The sequence below is a fragment of the Typopeltis vanoorti genome, chromosome 5 (genome assembly GCF_054136105.1).
Source record: "Typopeltis vanoorti isolate ZY-2024b chromosome 5, IOZ_Tvanoo_1.0, whole genome shotgun sequence".
Lineage (NCBI taxonomy): Eukaryota > Metazoa > Arthropoda > Arachnida > Uropygi > Thelyphonidae > Typopeltis > Typopeltis vanoorti.
In genome coordinates, this window is record NC_143553.1 from 65268178 (window position 1) to 65292563 (window position 24386).

The 24386-nt window shown below is 34.0% G+C and overlaps 1 protein-coding gene across 2 annotated transcripts in view; it reads right to left on the reverse strand.

Annotated features, from left to right (window-relative positions):
- LOC150106483 (ubiquitin domain-containing protein 1-like) overlaps positions 1–24386 on the reverse strand; it is a 72720-nt gene that overhangs the window by 7746 nt on the left and 40588 nt on the right. For both annotated transcript variants that reach the window (XM_090392469.1, XM_090392470.1), the window contains one exon: positions 2644–2880. In XM_090392469.1, the coding sequence (XP_090248595.1) occupies positions 2644–2880 (237 nt within the window). The remainder of the gene's footprint in view (positions 1–2643; positions 2881–24386) is intronic.

Consider the following 24386-nt stretch of genomic DNA (forward strand, 5'->3'; position numbering starts at 1 on the left):
AAAAATTTATCCTAAAATGCTACTGATAGTATGAAAACGTGGTGGAAGTGCAAAGACACTTTAGAAGAGAATTTCAACGAGATCCACCTATGAGACTTACTATCACTCGAATTAGAGATAAATTTGAAGAACATGGAACTGTTCAAAATGTCCATAAGCAACATTCAGGAAGACCACGAACAGCTACGAAGTCCGCAACAGAAGAAAGATTGATTGAAACATATCGTCAGAGTTCAAGAAAATCTGTGCGCAAGTGTCTCGTGAGATAGGTGTATCAAAATCAAGTGTCCAACGCATGTTGAAGCGCAGTCATTGGAAAAGTTACATTCCAAGAAGAGAACACGCTCTCAACGAAGATGATCGGATAGGAGAATGCATTTTTGTGAGTGGTACTTGAAAAAATGGGAAGAGGATGCACAATTTCCAAGACGAATTGTGTGGAGTGATGAGGCCACATTTAAATTAAATGGGTCAATTAACTGGTACAATTGCACTTACTGGGTACCTGAGAATCCGCATGTTATGGAGGAACATAATGTAAATTTACCAAGAGTGATGGTGTGGTGCGGCTTATCAGCACGCAGATTAACTGGACCATTCTTTTTCGATGGCACTGTAACTGGTATCAATTACTCGAACTTGCTGCATGAAGCTGTCATGCCACGTATTCAAGAGGACTTTTATTTTCAACAAGATGGGGCACCCTCACACTATCATCAAGATGTGAGGGCCTATCTTGATGAGAATCTACCCAACAGATGGATTGGAAGAAGAGGTTCTGTAGAATACCCCCCCCCCCCCCGTTCACCAGACCTCACACCAATGGACTTCTTCTTATGCAGATTTATCAAAGATAAAGTTTACACTTCAAAACTGGTAACAGTTAACGACTTGAAAGCAGCAATTGAAAGAGAATGCACCCAGCTACAAGACGAAATGATTCTCGGTGTTTGCAATTCCATTGCTGCACATTATCAGCGGTGCCTGGACCAGAACGGTCATCAGTTTGAATACAGACGTTGAGAGATGAAAAGTACATTTATGTAGTGTACTTTACAATGTAAAAATTAACTGTATTATAATAAATACCAACTTTATGATCAATCAAAGTGTGTAAACATTTTTTTGAGACACCCTGTATATATACATATATATATACTGGATCTTGTTGAAATGAAACTTAAGGCTTACAGAAATGCTCTGGGAAAATTTTAGAGAAAAATGGCAGAACTAATAATAATGATGAATATCTGCTGGATTTCTTATCTGGACAAAGACTACACACTTTTTTCCAGCATAAAGATGTGTACAAGTTTCACATGAAGATTATACAAAAGATATAAGAAAATTCTTATTCATTACATTATTATTGATCCAGGTGAAACAGGAAGTGATTACAGTACAGTATTGTGATGAAGGGAGAATTTGTAAGGCTTAAAAAAACAACAAAAAAAAAAAAAAAATCAGCTAACGCCTTTTTTTGTTCCCATATAGAGAGTAGGCGAGGCCGTTTTTTTTTTTTTTTTTTTAGCCCTATCTAACTTTTGGAGACTGAGTGGGCAGCTCAATCTCCACTGGTAGCCAGCCAATCAAAAATATCTGGCCCAAGGCCATTACTAATTAATCGGCATGCAGTGAAGAAGGCAGCTAGTAAGTGCCGCCATCTGGTGCTCCCTAACCCTAACACAATATTTTTAATGTCTGAAAATAGTGAGGGTTCGACGACCGATTTTCTTGAGTTTACGGGACGAAAAAACCGAGTTTCCAGGAGGAAAAACCCGCTATTCCATGCCAGAGATCGACTAACTCTGGAACCGGTCGAGAAAAGGCTTAGAAAAAGTTCCTCTTGTCGGCGACTAGATTCGAACGCCTTTCGTCGTGCGGTCAGGCACTGTAGAGTGCAAATGCCACTTCTACTGAGTTACACAGGCCCCTTTGTGGGGCTTTTCAAATCAAAACTGAATGGTTCCGAGACCATTTAAATGAACACTGAAATATATACAACTATTACTGGGAAAAAGTAAAACATTAGAAAAACAAGATCCAAACTTTAAGAGACAAGTGGAAAAATATGAAGAAAACAATAGCAGATGCACCAGTATGGTGAAGCTGCTAAAACAGAAAAATAAAGCTCTGCATGATGAATTAAAGGAAGTTCAGTTATAGGTAAAAAGGAGTTAAAAAAAACTAATGGGAGCACTTAGGAAAGAATAATTATAAAAAAGTTAAACTGTTCTGGAAGCTGCTTTTGAAGTTAGAAATATATTAAAGAGTAAAGAAATCAAAGATAAGAAGGAAATATAAATATGTTCTGGAGTAATTAATTTGAGAAATTATTAACTGGGATAATCAGTAACAGAGCAGTGTTAAAAATATCCAGGAAGAATAAGTTCTGAAATGTGATAAGGCAACTGGAGAAGAGGACATCAAACCTATACACTTTTAATGAGTGAGGATGGTGTCATAATATATACCACTATGTTGTCACATGTTGCATGTGATTAAATATGGAACTGAAATGAATGACTTAGCTACAGTGGATTTCAATGATTATTAAACAGCGGTAAACATTTCAATATGAATAACTTATCACTGATTCATCAAAAATGAAATGTATATAAGAAAAAATAAAAACTTGACTACCAGTAGGTAAGGTAATGCTGGCACCATCAATTATTGCCTGGGCTAATGCAAAATCATTTGTTTCAGCAGCATATGCTGCAGCTTTCAAAGCATCCCAAATTTCTTTGCGCCCTTCAAAAGCAGGAGCAGTATCCCAGAATTCATCTCTTTTACTGTGAAGTTGTCCTTCTGTTAAAGGCACATCGCTTTTCCACTTTGGTTTCTCATGCTTGAGTGGCTGATTTTTACCTATAGAAACTGCAAAAGAAGTTATCAGTTCAATTAATATTAAATTATGTATATGTAAGAAATGTCTATATTTAATTCTGAAGTTTGGTTTACAGACAAAAAGAATAAAAATCATCAAATTAAATGTGAAAACTAATTAGTACCACACCCCCACACACAAAATTCATAATGCAAAAAGTTTTTATTTAAATATTACTAACATATTGTAAACGTGTTACAAAAGTATTGACTACATTAAAAATGTATGATATTATTCAATTCATTAAAAATGTATGTTAATCATGAACCCAGTGACACTCCATTGATCACCTTCATTCTCCTGCATTTTACTTCAACCATATATTATTTCTGATATCTATCTGTCAGCTACCCTCCTATCCATGCTACCAGGTTCACATCCATTCCCATATGCTAAAACTTACATAATATATTTCCATGGAGTATTCTGTCAAACGCCTTTGCAAAGTCCAGCAGTATAAAGAAAACAACCATTTTCTTTATCCAACTCAACAGTCACTATTATAAAAAATGAATAAATTACTAAGGTAGGACCTATATTTCTATAATAAACACCTGCCAAATTTCTTCTCCCTTAATAGTCATCCTTACTAACATATTTTATCAAAAAGATAACTTCACTTGGAGAGTGTATAGACTTCCTTCTGCAAAAGCCTCTTGTATTCAATGACTTTTTTCAAAATATGAATCTATAGAGAATTTAACAAAAAAAAATCATCTAGTTTTGAGCAGAATAAAAATGATCACACACAGACAAAATATCCAAGGAAATATTTTTAATCTCCTATTGTCATAAACTGATTGTGTGTGTGTGCGCGCACATGCGTGTGTGTACATACAGGGTACAAAAGGAGATATACAACTTTAAATGACAAAAGAAAGTAAATAGCATAGATGAACACGGTAATTTTTATTACCGTGCAAATGTAGTGTAATACTTGACGTTTCAACACACACAGTTAAAGTTTGATATGACTGCCTCCAGTAATTCTGCAGACGTCCCGTCCCATCTGTAATCAATTTCCTGTGGCATGCTGCAGAGCATATCTGACATAACTTCAACAATTGTGGCAGTAATTCTGGAATGCAGCTCATCCAAATTGCTGGCAATGTACAAACACTCGATTTTTCGCAAAGCTCCACAAGAAAAAATCTAATGGTGTAAGGTCAGGAGAAAATGGTGGCCATGCTACAAGCACCACCGCTCTACCAATCCATTTGTCTGGAAAATGGGTGTCGAGGAACGACCTTACATCTATCATCAGGTAAGGAGGAGGAGCTCTATCTTGCTGGAAATGTAAGCATCTGTCATAGTCACCATCATCCAATGGTATGAGTACCCTTGTAGCACATCTAGATGCATACCACCAGTAATGTCAGACTAAAAAAAAAAGGTCCATCTACTTTCTTCTTGCTTATGGTGCAAAAAACAGCTTTTGGGGTACCAGGATTTTCTCTCCAAGAAACTCTAGGTTTTTCTCTTCTTGCAAAACAAATGAACTGTCCAGAGAATATGCTTAACTGACAGACAGGATTAGCCACCCCATCACAACAGTAATTAACTTTCCACAAAGCCAAGTTACTTGGCTGCAAGAAACCAATGAGCCTAAAACATAAGGATATGATAAAGCTATCTAGTTTAGCGATCTTTTCAAGAAAATATTTAACCTGCCATAGTGTATTAAACATACGAGAAAGGCAGAATCCATCTCATAAGTCATTAAAGAATCTTTGTTTCCATCACAAACAAGAAGCAGAAAAAAAAAAGCAATACAAGTGTATGTAACCAAATAGATAATAATAAACAGGACTCAAGGTTTTATGTAGTAAGTTTTTTTTCCCACCAGAGGTCAGAGCAGTAGTTTTAAAAGTAGACTAAACTTTAACATACCATGTAGATTGTAATGTAGCTTGTTTCTTTGTATATACGTGTATACTCCAGATGATAATCTTTAATATGAAGGTCGAAATGTCGAGTGATTATTTAGGTTTATATTAAACTTAAGTTTTACCATAACACGGTAGTTGTTTCCATAATTTTTAATAATGAGTTCAGTAAACAATGTTTTAAACCACTCTGCTAACAGAGTGGTTTAAAACATTGTCCATATCCAATCCAATCTTTAAACTTTCAATTGGATATGCATCTGAAAGCTTGCACTTCAAAATTCATAAATTAAATACCAGTGTTGTAAACAATAAAGCAATATTAATCAATAATGATTTTAAAAAAAACAGACAATTTATTCACAGAGTGGGTACTGTCTGCAAGCAGTTTTAGGTGTTCACACACACAATTGCTGTTTTAACTGCCTTAAAAAAAAAAGGGGGGGGGGTAAAAGTTTGGGATCACATAATATCTCAACAAGATTATCTTTAGTGAATCACAAACTAAACGGAATTAATTAGATACTCAGGTTTCTCACTGTCTATTCAAACAGAATAAAAAATAATAACAGTAATAATAATACTGTGATATACTGTTATTAATTTCTGGACTTTAGCATCCCTCCCTTCTCATACCCCCCCCCCCCCTCCAAGCGTGTGCACACACACAGAGTAATAATCTAATTTATCAACAACTTTAGAGAATTAGAGGAAAACTTTCAAGAAAACTGATGCAGGCAAGGAACTAAGGTGAGGGGATTTGCAAAAATAACTCTTTCATGGGCTGAAGATGTAGAAGCAATGAAGAAAAGAAAACCATACAGAAAGTTCCAGGCACGTAATCAGAATGCTTTTTTTTTAGAGAATACAGAGAAAGAAAAAAAAACTGAATTATATATAAAAGAAGCTACAGAAAATTCACAGCTTAACTTGGGAAAGAACACATAAGAGACATAATAAAATTAATGTACCAAACCATTCTGTAGGGTACTAAATGAATATATATATGTAAAAGTACCACTCTTTCATATATATTCTTTAAAAATGAAGATAATAGCAATCAGAATATCTGAAGAGATCACTTGTAAATTTATTGAAGAGAAACAGGAGTACATTTCATTACTGTAAATTAAAAAAAAAAAAAAAAAAAAAAATGAAATTCTACAATGAACTAACTTCAATTCTGCTTACTTCAAATGGGAGATTTTAACCCTTCTGAAGTTAGTTGATAACAGAATTCTACTATCTTCTTAAAATACAGTAGATCCTATTTCTACTAGCACTACACAGGAATTTTTGAAACTCAGTACCTACTGTTTTGTAACACCATGTGAACATAAATGATACAATATTCATCATGTTATCTGTTACAGTGAATACTGTAGAAAAGTTATGCGTTTCTTTTGTATACCCTCAAAAATACTTTTTATGGGAATCTTGCCCATCCACAAACAAATGTAAACCTATAATACATTTTATTAATATATATATATATATAGTATTAATAAAATTAGCGGGTTAAGAGTTAATGTAGAAATCTTACTATTGAGATAGCCAAACACGGAACACTTCCAAGCCATTAAAGCTTCAATTTATCAGGTGATGCATATTCAAACGTGCATTCAATATTCATCTCCCATACCAAGACATTTACAAACATTCATGTTCATGGTGGGATTCAAGTTGATGTCCTGATGATTAAAGAGTGGAAATGTTATCTACTTGGCCAACCAAGTCGGAAATACCGATTTTATATTAATTAACTTAATACAAACATTCTGTAATAATACTCTTGTTGCCTTAATACCAATAAATCCATCTAAGACCATAAAAAGAATGTTTATAACATCTGCTCTCTGCTAACTTAGCACTCAACAATAGGCTACCAGTTGGTGTCAAGTAAATAATACACCTACTTCACATGCAAAAGGCTGCAATTTTGAATCTTCAAGTAGTAGTGATAGACAATTTTCATTATATAATGCAAGATGGCTACCTTTGTTTGTTATAAGGTTGAAAAGACTGTTTGGTCTCGAATAAAATTTCTTGATTATCTAACCTCTAGCCTTAAGGATTATCATAAAAAAATATAAATGTAACTATATATAGAAAAATAGAAGCTATACCTCCAATTTCATCCCCCCCCAACACACTTAGCCATATCTATACACAACAGAAATACTGAAGCAATGAAAAACCAACCTGCAATCCAGCCACTACAACACATGTTCACTAGCATTAGCTACATTTTTAATCGATTAAACAGCCAGCATCAAAAAATATACTTTGTTATAAAACACAATTGCATAATTTCCTGATCTTCTTTGATATATCAGTTATAAGTCCTCATGGTAAATGTCTTGCCATGAACTGGCATGTGCCTGCAACTTAGCCTATTCTGAACAGATAGGAAAACCTCACCATCATTATGGCATGTCAGGATGTTTAGTCCTGAGACTATGTGTTGAATATTCCTTCATACAGGATTAAAATGAAAGAAAACAAGTTTAAGACAAATAGGTGAGAGAATGATGGATCATAACAAGGAACAAATAACAAGGATCTGTATTTAAGTTTTGTAGATCTGGAAAAAGGTATATGCCAAGGAAAAAGAACTGTTCAAAATGTAAACAAGACATTATATTAAGCAATAGTTTAATGCTAAATCCAGTGTGACACAAGGGTGCACATTATTTCCAATGTTACTCATCATCTACATGAGTCACACATTATGAAGGAAAGTGATATTAAACCTGATATCAAAACTGGATGTTAATCTCAGCTCTTTACTTCATGCAGATGACATTATACTTCTAAATAAATCCAGTACAAGTCTACAGGATTCCCTGACATTTGGTATGAAAATCCGTAATAAAAAGACAAAGGCAGAAACAATGAAAAACATCAAATTCATCTTCAATAGAGAACCTACAGAGCTGAAAAGTTATTTTATTCGGGTTTTTCATCCCGCGTACATGGAAATGATTGATAGTTGAGGTTCGGTGTAGTGGTGGAGACAGCTGTATAGTGGGTGTCCTCCTGTGATGAGTCTTCGGACTCCCTGGAGGTGCACGAATAATAATAATAATATTCTATGAAAAAGAGAGAAATTAGTCAAAACATTAAACTAGCTATATACAAGACAGTATTAAAACCAATTTTAGCTTATGGATTTAAGAGCTGGGAAATTAAGAAATTAGAAATTAAGCACTTGATCAAAGACTGGACACTACAGATATGAGTTCTGAGAATACAGTGAACAGATGGCATCAACGGTAGCATCATATTAAAAATGAGGATATCAGGAAAGAACTTGACATTGTTAGTATTAAGGAATGAATGTGTCAGCAGTGCTCTTGGCTGGTATGGTCACCTCAACAGAACGGGAGAGGGAAGGTTAGCAAAATGTGTACTTCGCCAGGATGGTAGGAAAAAGACCCAGAGAAAGTTCAAGGTCATCTAAGTGGGACGATGCAGTAAGAAGTTCCTTAAAAATCAGAAATACAAAATCAGATAATACTGTAGTCTTTACAGGTAAGATTAATTTGTAGGAAGGTTGTTGATAGGAAGTTAGCAATGATGCAACATTCATGTAGTACTACATGACAACCTGTATACCCCCTGAGGGTACATATCAGGAATTTGATTATGTTGATTTAACAACAAATACTATAAATTACCTAGTTGTTTTTTTATATCATATTATGAGTTAATACCCTTGAAATAAGGAATATGAATATTATATCTGTTGTGGGATGAAAAACTGTCACCTTCATATGAGATTGGCAAAGTCACTTTCAGCTGAAAAGCTTTTATAAATGATACACTGCACCTTAAATAAGATTCAAATCCTGATCTTTTCAACTAAGGACCACTATCACTCATGACATTTTAGAAAAATGATATTTAGCTGATGTCAAAATGAGGGGGGGGGATATTAAACTTCAATTTTTACTCTACACAGATGATGCAATCTTCTTAAATAAATCCACTGTAAATGTCATTAGGACTTGTTATAGACCCAGAAGTAATCTATTTAACAGAAGTATAATATGTTAACAAATGCCAAGAGTATCAGAAATAAGGCAAACGAAATTGTTCAATTTCATTCACCCATAAATGCTGGAATAGGCAAGACATGGTTGTATGAGACTATGGAACTAGAGACGGAAGGGTATGTTTCTTGAGAGGGCAAAAAGGGAGGAACTATGTTGTCAATGAGAACAGGTGTTGTGACTATGAAGAAAGAAAACAGAAATAGTGGTACTGAGGAAATATGGAGCAAGGTTTATGTTGCTCCAACACACAAAAGATTATTTGCAAATCTATAGTATATTTTGTACTGTGGGTGGGCTAAGGATTTTTTTTTCTATTTTTATCAATTATCTTCTTCTTCTTTCTTCCATCATCTTATGTGGATGATGATGAGGCCGAATGAACTCTTTCCACTTCTGTCTGTCCCAGGAGAGTCCGAACAATTCTGTCCAGTTTGGTGTCGCTTGTTGTGATTTGGTTTTCAGGTCCTCTTTTATTTTGTCTATCCATCTAATTCTGGGCCATCTTTTGGATCTTTTACCTTCCATCGTTGTATTCAGGGGTTTAGATGGTAGTCTTTCTGTTCCCATGACCAAACCATCGCAGACTTCTTTCTTGGATTTTGTCTATTATTGTTATTTCTTGTTTTAGTCGTTTCCTTATGTCTTCGTTTCTTAGTCGATCCAGGAGAGATACTCCAAGTAATCTTCTTAGCCAACCCATTTCAGTAACTAATAATTTTTTCTCCTCAGCCTTTTTGAGATTCCAGTATTCACTTCCATAGAGGAATATTGGGAGGACCATTGTTTCATAGATTCTCACTTTTGTTAGTTGTTTGATGTCTCTTGACTTCCACATTTTATTAAGTCATCCAAAAGTTTGGGATGCTTGACTGATTCGTCTGTTTATATCTTTTGCAATTTCACCATTGTACTCAATAACTCCTCCAAGGTAGGTGAAGTTTTCTACCTACTCTAGATTCTTACTATCAATTTCAATTTTCAGATTGGTGCTTCTTTTTCCTATTTGCATAATTTTTGTTTTGTCTATATTTATACACTCCTCCTTTATTTTATCAGAAATTCGCTGTAGATTTTCTTCTGTGTTTGCAAGTAATGCAATGTCGTCTGCAAATTTTAAATTTGTTACAATTTTCCCATATATTTTGATTCTGGAGTCTTCATTGTTTAAGGCCTTATTGGTTGCTTCTTCCAGTGTAAGATTGAACAGGTCTGGTGACAGATTGCATCCCTGACTTACTCCACTTTCTGTGTGGAACCAGTTGGTTAAGGTGTCCTCCATTCGTACTGTACTTTCAGATTTCTCGTACAGATTCTTTATTATTCTTATTATTTTGTTGGGAATTCCAAATTCCTCCATAGTTTTCCATATTTCTCTTCTACGGATTGAATCAAATGCCTGACGAAAGTCTATGAAATTTATGTAGCAGTTTTGGTTGTACTCTAGTGTCTTTTCTATTAGCTGTCTTAAGGTGAATAGTTGATCAACTGTGCTTCGTCCTGGTCTGAAACCTGCTCGTTCTTCTCCTAGTGCTAGTTTCATATATGGTTTAATTTGTTTTTGGAGTACTTTCATAAAAACCTTACTTGGAATACTGAGGAGGCTAATGCCTCTCCTTTTTTGTATATAGGAGTTAGGTCCAATCAATAGGCACTGCTTCATTTTTGTAGATCCTTTCAAATAACGTTTTTAATGATTCCATAAGTTGTTCCTTTCCTGCTTTTAAGAATTCTGCATGTATTTGATCAATGCCAGATGCTTTCCTAGTTTTGAGTTTTTCTATGCTGTGTGCTATTATTTCTTTGGTAAATATATTTGTTTCCTCTTCCATTTCAGTGGCTGGAATAGTAATATCCTGGGAACTGTTTTTATTATATAAATCTCTGAAGTATTCTTCCCATCTGGCCATTCTTTTTGTTTTACTTTCAATCAGTTGTCCCTCTTTGTTTTTTATCATTATAATTTTTGTTGTCCATGTCTTACTAATTTGGTCTATTTGTTTATATAATCCATGGAGATTATTTTCTTTTGATAGCTTCTCTGCCATTTTTCATTTTTCTTCTAACCTGTTATACTTGTCTCTTAACTAGTTTTCTAATTTCTCTGGTTAATCTATTATAGTTTCATGCTTTTCCTTTGATCGGTTAACCTTTTTTTACTTCATTCAAGATCCAATCCTTTTTACTTTCTCTTTCTGTGTAACCTATTGTATTTTCTGCCGATTTTAATATTATTTCCTTTAATTTGCGCCAATGTTCTTCGATGTTTATATTCTGTTTTGGTAGTTCCTTCAGGTTTTTATTTAGTTCTAGTTGATATTTTCTTAGAATATTGTTGTCTTGTAGTTTTTTTTACATTCAGTCTCCTTTTGACTCTAAACGTGCTTTCAGATTTTAACTTTATTTTTAACTTTATCAATTATATATATATATATATATTGTATTTTTAATTTATTTTTGCATAATCCAATAATCTTGCTCTAAAAAATCTAAGGACAATCACAAACATCCATGCCCACAGGAGGATTCAAACACTTGCAGCCTGTTGGTTGCAGAGTGGATATACTAACCACTTAGCCAACCAGGCCAGCCAAAAAAATACTTCCATTCTGTCATTTTTATCCCTCCATTTTCATTCAAAATGCCTAAAGAGCCTTTTGAAAATGATTTTTTTTTCATCTTTCAGTATATTTAGTACACTCACCTATCCAAGAAATTCACTTAAGATTTTGAATAGTGTGCCATATGATATCAGCAAATAAAAATTGGTTAATAAAAAAATACATAATAAATGTTTTAAAAGGGAAAAAAAAATTCACTTTTATGAACAACTACATAAAATGTCAATTGTTTAATTGGAGGAATGAATTTAATCTTCAATTTATTATTTTTTTTATTACACTTCATCTCATTTTCAAGAAAGAATAGCATTTTAATAGCTAAAGCAATAAAACAATACGATTATTCAGGTTTATATGGCCCCTGTCTGGTTTTAAAATTTTATATACATACATACATACATACATAGGGTGTCCCATAATTAGCTATCTATTTCAGTGAAATGGGACGAATTTTTTAAAAACTCATGTTAATTGATGTTTAGCATGTTTAATATGTGTTATAAATGTAAAAATTTCTAGATTATTTCATAATTTTATCTTCATTTTCTTTCAGAACCCTAACCCTAATAATGAATACACAAGAATGCATCTTTGTTATAACATCTATATCAAAGGAGTGCAATAAAATGAAATCAGAGAAATTTCACAGAACCAGTGACATATCAACATATTCAAGGACAACAGTTCATGGAATCTTGCGTTCAACACTGACGAAAAAGGCTTATCACATTCAGGTACTGCATGCCCTAAATGAAGAGGATTATCCAAATCGAGCAGCATAAGGTGTGCAGAATTTCTGGATCAGATCGCAAACGGAGATTTATTGAATAACATCTTATTAAGTGATGAGGTGACTTTCCACAATGTGGAAAACCTCCATTTTCGATCTGATACTGTGATGTGCTGCCCTTGAGCGTCTTCTTTCCATCCCATCGTGTACATATCCAGTTCTTTTAAATTTGTTCCCAAGTTCCCAAATCGCTTTGTCTGTAGTGCCGGTTCTGTGAAATTTCCTTGTAAATCTCTCTCTGATTTCATTACATCGCACTTCTTTGATACGGGATGTTATAACAAAGATGAGTTCTTGTGTATTCATTATTAGGGTTAGGGTTCTGAAAGGAGATGAAAATAAAATTATGAAATAATTAAGAAATTTTTACATTTATAACACATATTTAACATGATAAACATCAATAAACATGAGTTTTTAAAAAATTCATCCCATTTCACTGAAATAGATAGCTAATTCTGGGATACCCTGTATATCCCACACACAAGAGGCACAAAAACCTACAACACATTGTGTTGTAGGTTTTTGTGAGGTGCAGATAAGGATTGAGAAAGAAAAAATATATTGATATTTTGCTTACAGGATGGAGGTTGAAGTTGCTGGGAAACGCTTATGAGGAAGGCTATTCCAGAGGAGGGCCAGGAGTAATAATTTAATGAAGGGAAGAGCAGGATCTTCTTCTTCTTCTTCCTAGCATTTGTCCTACTTTAAGGCAGGGTCTGCTCATGTGCGCTGCCTTCTCCATCATGAATAGGTCTTGGACAATTCTACTGTTGACATTTGCTATGCATATGTCTTTAGTTAGATGATCAAGCCAACATGTCTTTGGTTGGCCTCTTGATCATTGGCTGTCAACATTAAGCCTCATAGCCAATTTTGCCACCATGGCATGTGGCTGTACCATCTTTGGTAAGGAAGAGCAGGATATGAATAAGAATTCTATAAAATGCAAATTCTTATATCCAAATCGGAAAGAATTGTGGAGGCAGCAGAACTTGTGGTAATACAGGCAAGTTTGAGCATGTTTCTGTGACTCAACCAATAGCGAGACAGGATCCAACATACTATTTGCCATCCTATCCCTTCTACTCCTCAACCCAAATTTGAGCTCATGTTAAATGTTTTGATGTCAAGCTGTGTTTGTAATCAAGTGTTGACTAAATGATAAAGGAGTGCTCTATTGGTCTTTTTAAAGTGCGTTAAAATGTGCTTATTCTAGATCATCTAAACATTAAAACAGTAAACTTAGATCAGGTGCAGGTAGTGTTGTAAATACCTGTATATATCACAATAAGAAGTATGTGAACATTTTTTTTTTTTTCCATTTGTATGGTACTAAGTGCTGTGACCATTTACTGTACATAAACTCTTTCAAAATCATTAAGAGAAATCACTCTGAAGTTGCAGTAGAAAAATGAAGTACTAGAACTTGTATCAGGTAAGGCTGTATGTAGTCAATGTTTTGAAAACAAACAAATCTTTGGAATTAGAAGATTAAGAAGAAACATGTTTCAAGGGATGAATTTCCCTTTTACTTAAGCAAACTACCTTTTTCTAAGACAAGAAAAAAACAGAACAAAAAAGATAAAAAAAAAACATCAAAAATCAGAAGGAAATTATAAATTATTTTCTCTGTTCTTGATGATTTTAGTGATTATGATAAAGCAAATCCAACTCCTCCTTGTCTTCAGCACATTATCTTGAATTAATCCAAGAATTAAATAGGAAATTCTTGAAAGGTAGTTCATTTGATAAAAGGTACAAAATTTTAATCCTTATTGCAAAAATCTGGGTCAGACAAACTTAAATGTAGTGGATACTTAGAAATTCTAGAGCATTAAAAATAATAAAATAAATAAAAACTGAACAGGTTAGGTGATGAGACAATTAGGTGGTAGTTATATCTGAGTCATGAAGCAAGCAGATGCCTAGTGCCAAAGATTGTGTCACTGGGATACAATCTCCTCATAAGTGCAGTGAAATCAAAGAAGCAAAAGCATCTGATATACTCTTTAATTTGAAAGAAGTATATCTGAAGTTCAAAGAAACCTAAACAGATATAAGGACAGGTTTTTCTAAATATGCCACACTGAAACCAAAAAAAAAAAAAAAAAACTTCACTAGGACTAGTGTCACTCACTGTGCACTCAGGACATCAAAATGGGAAACTAATGTTGGCTGCTATCAACAGAAAGTTTCTTACAAATCATTTATTAATATAACTTCTGTAATAACTTTAAGGAAAGTTGTATGTTTTCACATTACAAGAAATACTCCGGAGTGAGAAATCTGTCACAAGGAAGAAATGTTGATTGATCTTTAAATAACCATTGAGTGTCAACTAATCCATGTCAACTCATCACTACAGTGAGAACCATGAAAAAATTTTAGTTGATCAAGAAAAAGTAATTAAAATCCCATTTTTAAAAACTAAAAAAAAAAAAAGACCATTTCTTCTCAACAAATATTTTGGGAGGATTTTTCAGAAATCAAAAAATGCAGTCATTTCATTGGGAAAATGCACAAGCCACAGTGTATCCATTTATGATGTATATCTAAAAAAAAATGATTTGTTTAAAAGCTGAAACACTATGTTATCAGTCATTTGTCTGAAACACAATGTAGTAGCAGTTCATGCTTTTCAAACAGTTTGATAAACCATTTGAAAGAATAGTTTACCACTTTGAAAAAAAAATTTCATATTTTTTTCCAAAGTGCACACTATGTGTGATGGTAGATGGCTCCTTATCCTCTCACCATCTGACTAATGCAGGGGGTCCTGCAAGGTTCAGTTCTCTCATCGACCCTCTTCCTTCTGTATATCAGTGATCTACTTCAGTTGACCCTCCAACCCAATACACAGTTTTGCAGATGACTCTACACGACTCACTTCAACCGACGGAACATCAACCACCACTTCCTTTAATTCTGACCTCCAAGTCAACGGGGCTCAGGTAACCTCGTCAACTTCAGAGCCAGTAAAACCCAGTTCTGATGATTTCCCACAAAAAAGAACCATTTTCCCTCAGTATTATTTTTGATAGCACTCAAATTCCCAGACAAGATGAGATTTCTCTTCTCGGAATTACCTTGACATCAAGCTTCTCCTGGCATAAACACATCACAACCATTGCATCCTCAGCTTCCAAAAAACTAGGGCTTCTCTTTCACTCAAGACATTACTTCATCTCTAAACAACCATTAACCTTATACAAATCACAAATCCGCCCAACTATCGAATACTGTCCTCACATTTGGAGTGGGGCTCCCAAAAGCTCCCTCAAAATGCTTGACTCAATGCAGAGGAGAGCAATTAGACTGATAAATGACCCATCTCTTACCAACTCACTCCATCTCACTTTCACATAGACATTTAGTCTCTGCAATTTGTATATTCTATAAATATTTCCATGGAAAATGTTCATCCGAAACAGCATCAATAATTCCCCTACTCTCTTCTAAGCCTATTGGAACACGTACAGCTACTGCTCAACATCCTTTCACAGTACACCTTGAAACCCACAGAACAAATTTCTTTCCTCCTCCTTCATCCCTGCTAGTGCTGTACTGTGGAACAGTCTTCCCCCTGATGTGTTTCTCAAGGAATACAATATACAGGCTTTTAAATTGAATGTCAACAAGTTTCTTCTTTCCCAAACACTACTACCCATATACAGTACTAAAGTACTATAGGTTGATCAGCCAACCTCTCATATATGGGTGCAACATTAAAAAAAAAAAAAAAAAAAAAAAAAAAAAAAAAAAAAAAAAAAATGTGGCAAAGGAGTTAGTCTGGTTGGTACACCTATCTGAAGATTTTCCCCTGCACTTAAAAACTGAAAACATAATATTTTATTTATCATTATTTTTTATTATTTTTTAATTCTCTTTAAGTGTATTGCTATTGTTTATTTATTTTTTGTCAAAATTGTCAAATCAGTAATTTTCTTATAAGTCTGGGTAAATGAATTAATTCGGATCAGTGGAAGTCAAACAGCGAGCCGACTGAATACGATTATAAGCAAAGCACATCGTATGCGTTTCGTTTATAATTCATTGGATTTACCATTCTTTTGTTTGCTAATTGATAAGTCATAAACATTTTTTATTTCAATAAAATATTTTAAAAGTTTTTTTTTTTTTTTTTTAATTTGAGGATAATCATAAGTGTATCACAGAAATCGAAGACGTATCATTTTCACAAAGAATGGGAAATGGATTATTTCTTTACGATGGTAAATGGAAAGTGATGTTTAATTTGTAATTCATCTGTAGCAATTCCAAAAAAAAGGTAATATTGAGAGACATTTTCAATTGTTACATGCAAAATATGATGATTTTCCCAAAAATTCCAAAATGCGTGAATCAAAAATTATAAATTTAAAGGCAGGACTTTCTGGACAACAAAATATGATTTCGAAAGTAATAAATAAACTAACATCAGCCACTATTGCATCTTTGAAAGTGTGTCAATCTATTAGCAAAAGCAAAAAGCCTTTTACTGATGGAGAGTTAATAAACTAAAATAATAATAATCATTTTAGTTTATTTACATTTATCATGTGGACTCTTGTAATGTCACATGGCAATAGTTCACACGATAAAGCTGGGAGAATCTTTAAAGAGATAGTAATCACAAAGGCAAACTTGCAAAAGATCACTGAAAACCACATACTGTAACAGCAAACTATGTTCAACTTCTTTCTGGTAACAAAGCTGCTATAAAATTCTTTTTTGCATTCACTGAAAACACTGAACAACAAAAAGTAAAGAAAACTGACAACATATGACTATCACAGTTATGTTTCAGTCAATGAGGAAAAATGTTGCTGCCTTTCCCTATTCTGCTTCAAAGTTACAGTTCACTTGAACATCAAAGATTATTTTATCACAATTCAATGATTATATCTGCTGTTCACAACAGTAACTATTAAAATGAAAACTGATTGACTATAGAACTGATATTAATATTGACAAAATCAATCCTTTAGAAACAAAATTACATATAAGTGGTGAATATCATCTTTTTTTTTATTACTGGTTATCAATTTAATCAATTCTGCTAAGTAAAACTGGTTAAATTGAACAAAATTTTATAAGCACTTCAAAGTGTTTGAAAAAGATTAGTGATATAAAATTACGCTGCCTGTATTCCAGTCGCACAGCTGACCACAGGTGGTGAAATCACCTGATGAATAAACAGTCCTGAACCAACAACATCATTGTTATCAAGGGTGGTGGAGCAACCTTTGGCAAGGCTTCTCAAACTAAAATGCCCGGGAACCCTAAGATGACAGTGTGATATGGCACGCTATGTCACCATTAAATAAGCATGCCTCCGAGGAGGTACCTGAAGATAAACTGCAGTGACTGTCCACCATGTAAGATGCAGCTGCACAGGTATCTGCCACATGTCAGGAACAGCCTGTTTTCAGGATTGATGGTAGCCTGCACTGGTTCCCAACTAGGAAGTAGTAACTTCTGACTAATACCTCACCTTTGGAGTCTAAATGCCAACTATAGTATCCTGGACACTACACAAAATGAGCATGCTACCTGTATAACTAAGTTACTAGTATAAAAGTAAAAAAAATGTATTTTTCATGTTTTATTATTATTATTATTATGTGACACCTCCAGGGAGTCCAAAGACTCATCGATGGAGGGCTTACTCTACAACTCTGTCTCCACCACAACACCATCTATACCACTAGTATTTTCACAGACATCCATGACCATGGCAGGATTCGAACCTGCAGCCTTTTGGCTGAAGAGTGGATACACTAACCACTTGGCCAACTGATGACATGCAAAATCTCTCAATATGTAATTAATCTGCTTACTTCAAACCTGAAAGCTGCAACAAAAAAATTGCAGTTTTTTTAGTTTTCAAAAGGCTGTCTAAGCAGAAAGGATGGGAATAACAGAATGGGACCAATTTTGCTTTATAGCTACCTATCAAGAGTATCTCTCATAAAAATTTCAAATTTTTTATTGAGAACAGAAAACAGTCAAAAACATTTGGAAGAAATATATCTGGAATTGTGCAAAAAACGTAGATGCAGCATGATGTGAAGTGACAGCATTGTGTATGAAATGTGTTTGGAAGAAGCTGCTTAAAATATATGTTCATACATTCACAGGATTCAATACAAACAGTCTTACAAGAGGTTGGTAATATAATAGTGCTTAGTTAGAGACTGAATGAAAATGTAGAACAATTCATGAGAAACTATGGAAGGGCTCCCAAATGAAGACTATATTTCAGTGCTAAAAGAGCATAGATATTTGCAGAAGAAAAGATTGAGGAAAAAGAAAAATTAGGAAAAAAAAAAAAAAAGCTGAGCCCCCCAAAAAAGTATAGCAAAAAAAAAAAATTGATGAGGCATTTGCCTCTGTTAATAAGGTATTTGTTTGAGGAAATGCACTACAACATGGAAAGATTTATCAAAGCAAACAGAATGATTAAAGCTGAAATTGCTTGCTATAAAGAAATTTATGTAGAAATCAAAGAACTGTCAGATTAAGATGGCTGTAAGGTATAATTTAGAGGACCACTCCTACTGTTACATTGTCCACTTAAGATGATCCTATACCTTCTGCAAGTTATGCATATGGCAAACTATCAGAGCACTCTGTTGCTATTCTTGAGTTTGAAAAATTTGTTGCTGATGACCTAACATCCCCTGCTTCCTCTGATGAATTGTTCAATTAATAAGGCAGCAAGTTTTGAAGAAGTGCTCTTCTTTTGCATTTCAAGATGGTTATTTACTGGCACATACACAGAAGCACTAGACCCTCATGTTTCATGAGGGTATAGCAGTGTATACAATAATTTTGTTATAATTTGTACATTATTTCATTATAAAAAAAAAAATTATAAAAATATAACAAAAGACCTACACATTTTAGCATCAGGACATGTTAACAATTAATATATTCTTATGGTATACATACTTATTTCCCATTTATGATCTTTTCAATTGCAACAGGTTCATTGGAATGGAAACTCCATCATAAGTCAAGGAACTGTATTTGGATTTGGGGAGGAGATTGTAGCCGTTTACTAAAATGTGTCTGAATGTGGCCAAGTTCAATGGAAAGGGCATTATTATCAGAACAAATCAATTTTGCCCTTTGTACAAGGCTTTTATGATCACACATTCTTGGAGGGGGTGAACATGACCTTTGATAAGATAAAAGCATCTGTGTGTGTGTGTGTGTGTGTGTGTGTGTGTGTGTGTGGTCTGTAAACCAAGAATGCCAAAAATTCATCATGTGATCATGGGCTAGGAAGGGAAGACTCACTTTCTAAGGTGAAATGGATCCTGGGATATTAGTTTAGATATGTTAGCAAGGTGTTAAGATTATCCAAAATGTGGCTAAATGGAGAACACATCATTAAGTCTGTGTAGGTGGAGTTTTGATCTTTCTCTTCAAAAATTCTCCATGAAGTATTAAATGGGAGGAGAAGGAGAGCAAAGACTGGCTGTTCTATTGTTTAGAGAATTTTCCTTGCCAAACAAAATACCCTGCATTTTTATATTCTCAAAATGAATGTTTTCATTATAAAAAATGCTGAAAATTTTCTATCATTAGCAAGCATCTAATGATCATTCCATAATGGAATATTCTTCTAAGCCGCATAAGTAGGTTTTAATTTCACCTTTGATCTTTGGATATATTTTCTTGTTCTCTTTTTTTAGTAAGATTCACTTTTGTGGCATACATGGGTACAATCAGCCACACGATTTAATTTTGACTGGGAGCAGTGAAAGAGCATGCTTTTCATTCTCTTTCTCTCACACACACACAAAAAAGAGAGAGAATAAGAAGATAGCACTATGACAGATCATAGGCCATATGGCAGTGGTGTTCAACCATTTTTACTATGCGAGCTACTTTTCTATACTAAGTTATTCGGTGATCTACTCTCTTATATAGATCACGTTCCTCCAACGAAATATCTGTTTACACACAACTATGCAGTTAAATGCGCTCACTCACTTCAGAGGACCCACTTTCCCAGCCCTAAAAACTTGAAAGAAACTAAAAATTTTATTTGTGTATTTAAAAATTTATCACTTAATTATTTTAATACAACAAATAAAACAAATATATTGGAATAAAATATTTATTTCTCTATTTTGGAAAACCAAAGTTAGAAAAAACAACAGATTGATTACAAACTGACAAGTTATTGGAAATGCTGGTTGATTAAAAAAAACTTAATGTGAAGTTTGGCATTGCTTGGATTTTGCAATATTTTCATAGTCGGGTTGATATGAAGAAGTGTCCAATCGCAGACAATCATTTGTAATTTGGTTTCTTAATTGATTTTTTATGACGTTCATATTTGAAAACGCGGATTCTGACAAGTATGTCGATCCGAAACACGACAGAATTTTTCGTGCAATATCAGTTAATATTGGAAATTTTTCATGTGTATACTTCCAAATGACTTCATTGTTTATTGATTTTAAATGTAAACTATTCTGAATATTTATCATCTCAAGTTCTACTTCAGCTCGGTTTATATCAAACAGCCCACTAATTTTATTTGAAATTTCTATGATGTTCAAGTTTTCTTGAAATTGATTATTGATAAAAGATATAATCATTTCAGTTTTATTAAAATCTTTAAATCTCGAATTTATTTCTTCCTCAACTAACTCTATTTCACAAATAAATTCTTTTAAATCACAGCGAAGCATTTCTTGATTTTGTTCAAAAAATTTCAATAAATATGGGAGATGTCTAAATTCGCAGTGATTTATATATTTCTTTAATAAAAGTAAGTATTGTTGGAAAGTTTTTATTGAATTTAACATGTCAATTAAATTTTTATCTCTACCTTGTAACTCTAAATTTAAATTGCTTAATTTTGTACAGAAATCTACTAAAAATGATAAGTGTAACAACCATCTTTTATCACTTAATTGTGGATAAATATCTCCTTTTTCATGTTTTATATCGTTAATTAATACAAGAAATCTTTCTAAAAATTGACTTCTGCTGAGCCAGCGAACATTATTGTACAACAGAAGGTCCCTATCATCATCTGCCTGTAATTTAAATAACCGCCGTTGCAGGGCTTTTCCTCGAACAGAATTTACAATTTTCAATGTCATATCCAAAACATCTTTTGTGTTTAATCTTTTACTACACCGTTCTTATTGGTGGATAATACAATACGGTGGTACGTCAAAAAATCTGGATATTTGTCATCATTTTTACATAATGAAATGAAGCCCGATTTATTACCTATCACTGCAGGAGAACCATCAGTAGTAATAGACACAAGTTTAAAAAGCGGAAGTTTGTGTTGTTTCACAAATTCATCAAATGCCGAAAAATGTCTTCTCTCCTAGTCCTTCCCAATAATGGTACAATTTTCAAAAGTTCTTCTTTACTTGAATAATCTTGAAATACCATGCGAATAAATACCATTAACTGAGCAGTATCAGTGAAGTCGTTTGATTCATCAAATTGTAATGAAAACGCAACACACTGGTGAATGTCTGACATTAACTGAGTATTCAGATCGGCACTTAAAATTTCAACTCTTCTCATAACCATTGTTCTGGAATTGTAAATCTTTAATATTCGAAATGGTTTCCTTTTTATTTTTAAAATCAGAAAATAAAGATTCTGCTGCTGCAAGAAACGATTCTTTTATTAACTCTCCATCAGTAAAAGGCTTTTTGCTTTTGCTAATAGATGACACACTTTCAAAGATGCAATAGTGGCTGATATTAGTTTATTTATTACTTTCGAAATCATTTTGTTGTCCAGAAAGTCCTGCCTTTAAATTTATAATTTTTGATTCACGCATTTCGGAATTTTTGGGAAAATCATCATATTTTGCATGTAGCAATTGAAAATGTCTCTCAATATTACCCTTTTTTTGGAATTGCTACAGATGAATTACAAATTAAACAACACTTTCCATTTACCATTGTACAGAAATAATCCATTTCCCATTCTTTGTGAAAATGATACATCTTCGATTTCTTTGATACATTCATGATTATCCTCAAATTAAAAAAAAAACTTTTAAATATTTTATTGAAATAAAAAATGTTTATGACTTATCAATTAGCAAACAAAATAATGGTCAATCCAACGATAAATTTAGAGCAACTGAAACTCAACTGAAATTCTAACAGTAAGTAGTGGGAAGTGTGTGATGTAGTTACGAGTAAACACAATTATAAACAAAACGCATATGATGTGCTTTGCTTATAATCATATTCACTCGGCTCGCTGTTTGACTTCCACTGATCCAAATTAATTCATTTACCCAGACTTATAAGAAAATTACTGATTTGACAATTTTGATGAAAAATAAATAAACAATAGCAATACACTTAAAGAGAATTAAAAAATAATGATAAATAAAATATGTTTTCAGTTTTAATTAAATTTGTAAGTAAGGAGGAATAAATAAGAGATCAACCAAAAATCGCTTCGTGATCGACGGGTTGAACACCACTGCCATATGGTCTTCTTTTACAAACATAGAAATCTATTTATGGTTTCAGCAGGGTTTTTTTTTTTAAGTGCAGGGGGAAATCTTCAGATAAGTGTACCAACCAGACTAACTCCCTTGCCACATTTTTTTTTTTTTAATGTTGCGCCCATATATGAGAGGTTGGCTGATCAACCTATAGTACTTTAGTACTGTATATGGGTAGTAGTGTTTGGGAAAGAAGAAACTTGTTGACATTCAATTTAAAAGCCTGTATATTGTATTCCTTGAGAAACACATCAGGTGGAAGACTGTTCCATAGTACAGCACTAGCAGGGATGAAGGAGAAGGAAAGAAACTTGTTCTATGGGTTTCAAGGTGTACTGTGAAAGGATGTTGGGGGTAGCTGTACGTGTTCCAATAGGCTTAGTAGAGAAAGTAGGGCGAATTATTGATGCTGTTTCAGATGAACATTTTCCATGGAAATATTTATAGAATATACAAATTGCAGAGACTAAATGTCTATGTGAAAGTGAGATGGAGTGAGTTGGTAAGAGATGGGTCATTTATCAGTCTAATTGCTCTCCTCTGTATTGAATCAAGCATTTTGAGGGAGCTTTTGGGAGCCCCACTCCAAATGCGAGGACAGTATTCGATAGTTGGGTGGATTTGTGATTTGTATAAGGTTAATGGTTGTTTAGAGATGAAGTAATGTCTTGAGTGAAAGAGAAGTCCTAGTTTTTTGGAAGCTGAGGATGCAATGGTTGTGATATGTTTATGCCAGGAGAAGCCTGATGTCAAAGGTAATTCCGAGAAGAGAAATCTCATCTTGTCTGGGAATTTGAGTGCCATCAAAAATAATACTGGGGGAAAATGGTTCTTTTTTGTGGGAAACCAGAACTGGGTTTTACTAGCTCTGAAGTTGACGAGGTTACCTGAGCCCCATTGACTTGGAGGTCAGAATTAAAGGAAGTTGTGGTTGATGTTCTGTCGGTTGAAGTGAGTCGTGTGGAGTCATCTGCAAAACTGTGTATTGGGTTGGAGGGTCAACTGAAGTAGATCACTGATATACAGAAGGAAGAGGGTCGATGAGAGAACTGAACCTTGCGGGACCCCTGCATTAGTCGGATGGTGAGAAGATAAGGAGCCATCTACCATCACACATAGTGTGCGTCCAGACAGAAAGCTGGCAATCCATCTGCAGAAATCCTGAGACAGTCCAAATGATGGGAGTTTGCTTAGTAAGCCTTTGTGCCAGACTCGGTCCAAGGCTTTAGAGATATCAAGTGCAACCACTTGGGATTCACCAAATTTCTGCATGGCATTTGTCCAGAGATGGGTGATACATGAGCGCAGATCACTTGTTGATCAGCATCGAAGGAATCTACACTGGTGGTCGCTTAATAGTTGGTTACCTTCAAGGTAGAGTAGGAATTGAGAACTGATGGTTTTCTCCATCACTTTAGATAGGACTGAGGTGAGTGAGATAGGGCGGTAGTTAGATGGCAGCAATTTCGATTTGTCACCCTTTTTTGGAATGGGTTGAATATATAGGCCAATTTCTAGGCTTTGGGATATATATATATACCAGTGGAGTAAGAGAGTATGTACAGGTCATAGGATAGGAGTCAGTTCTGCTGCACAGACCTTCAGAACAATTGGAGAAATGCCAT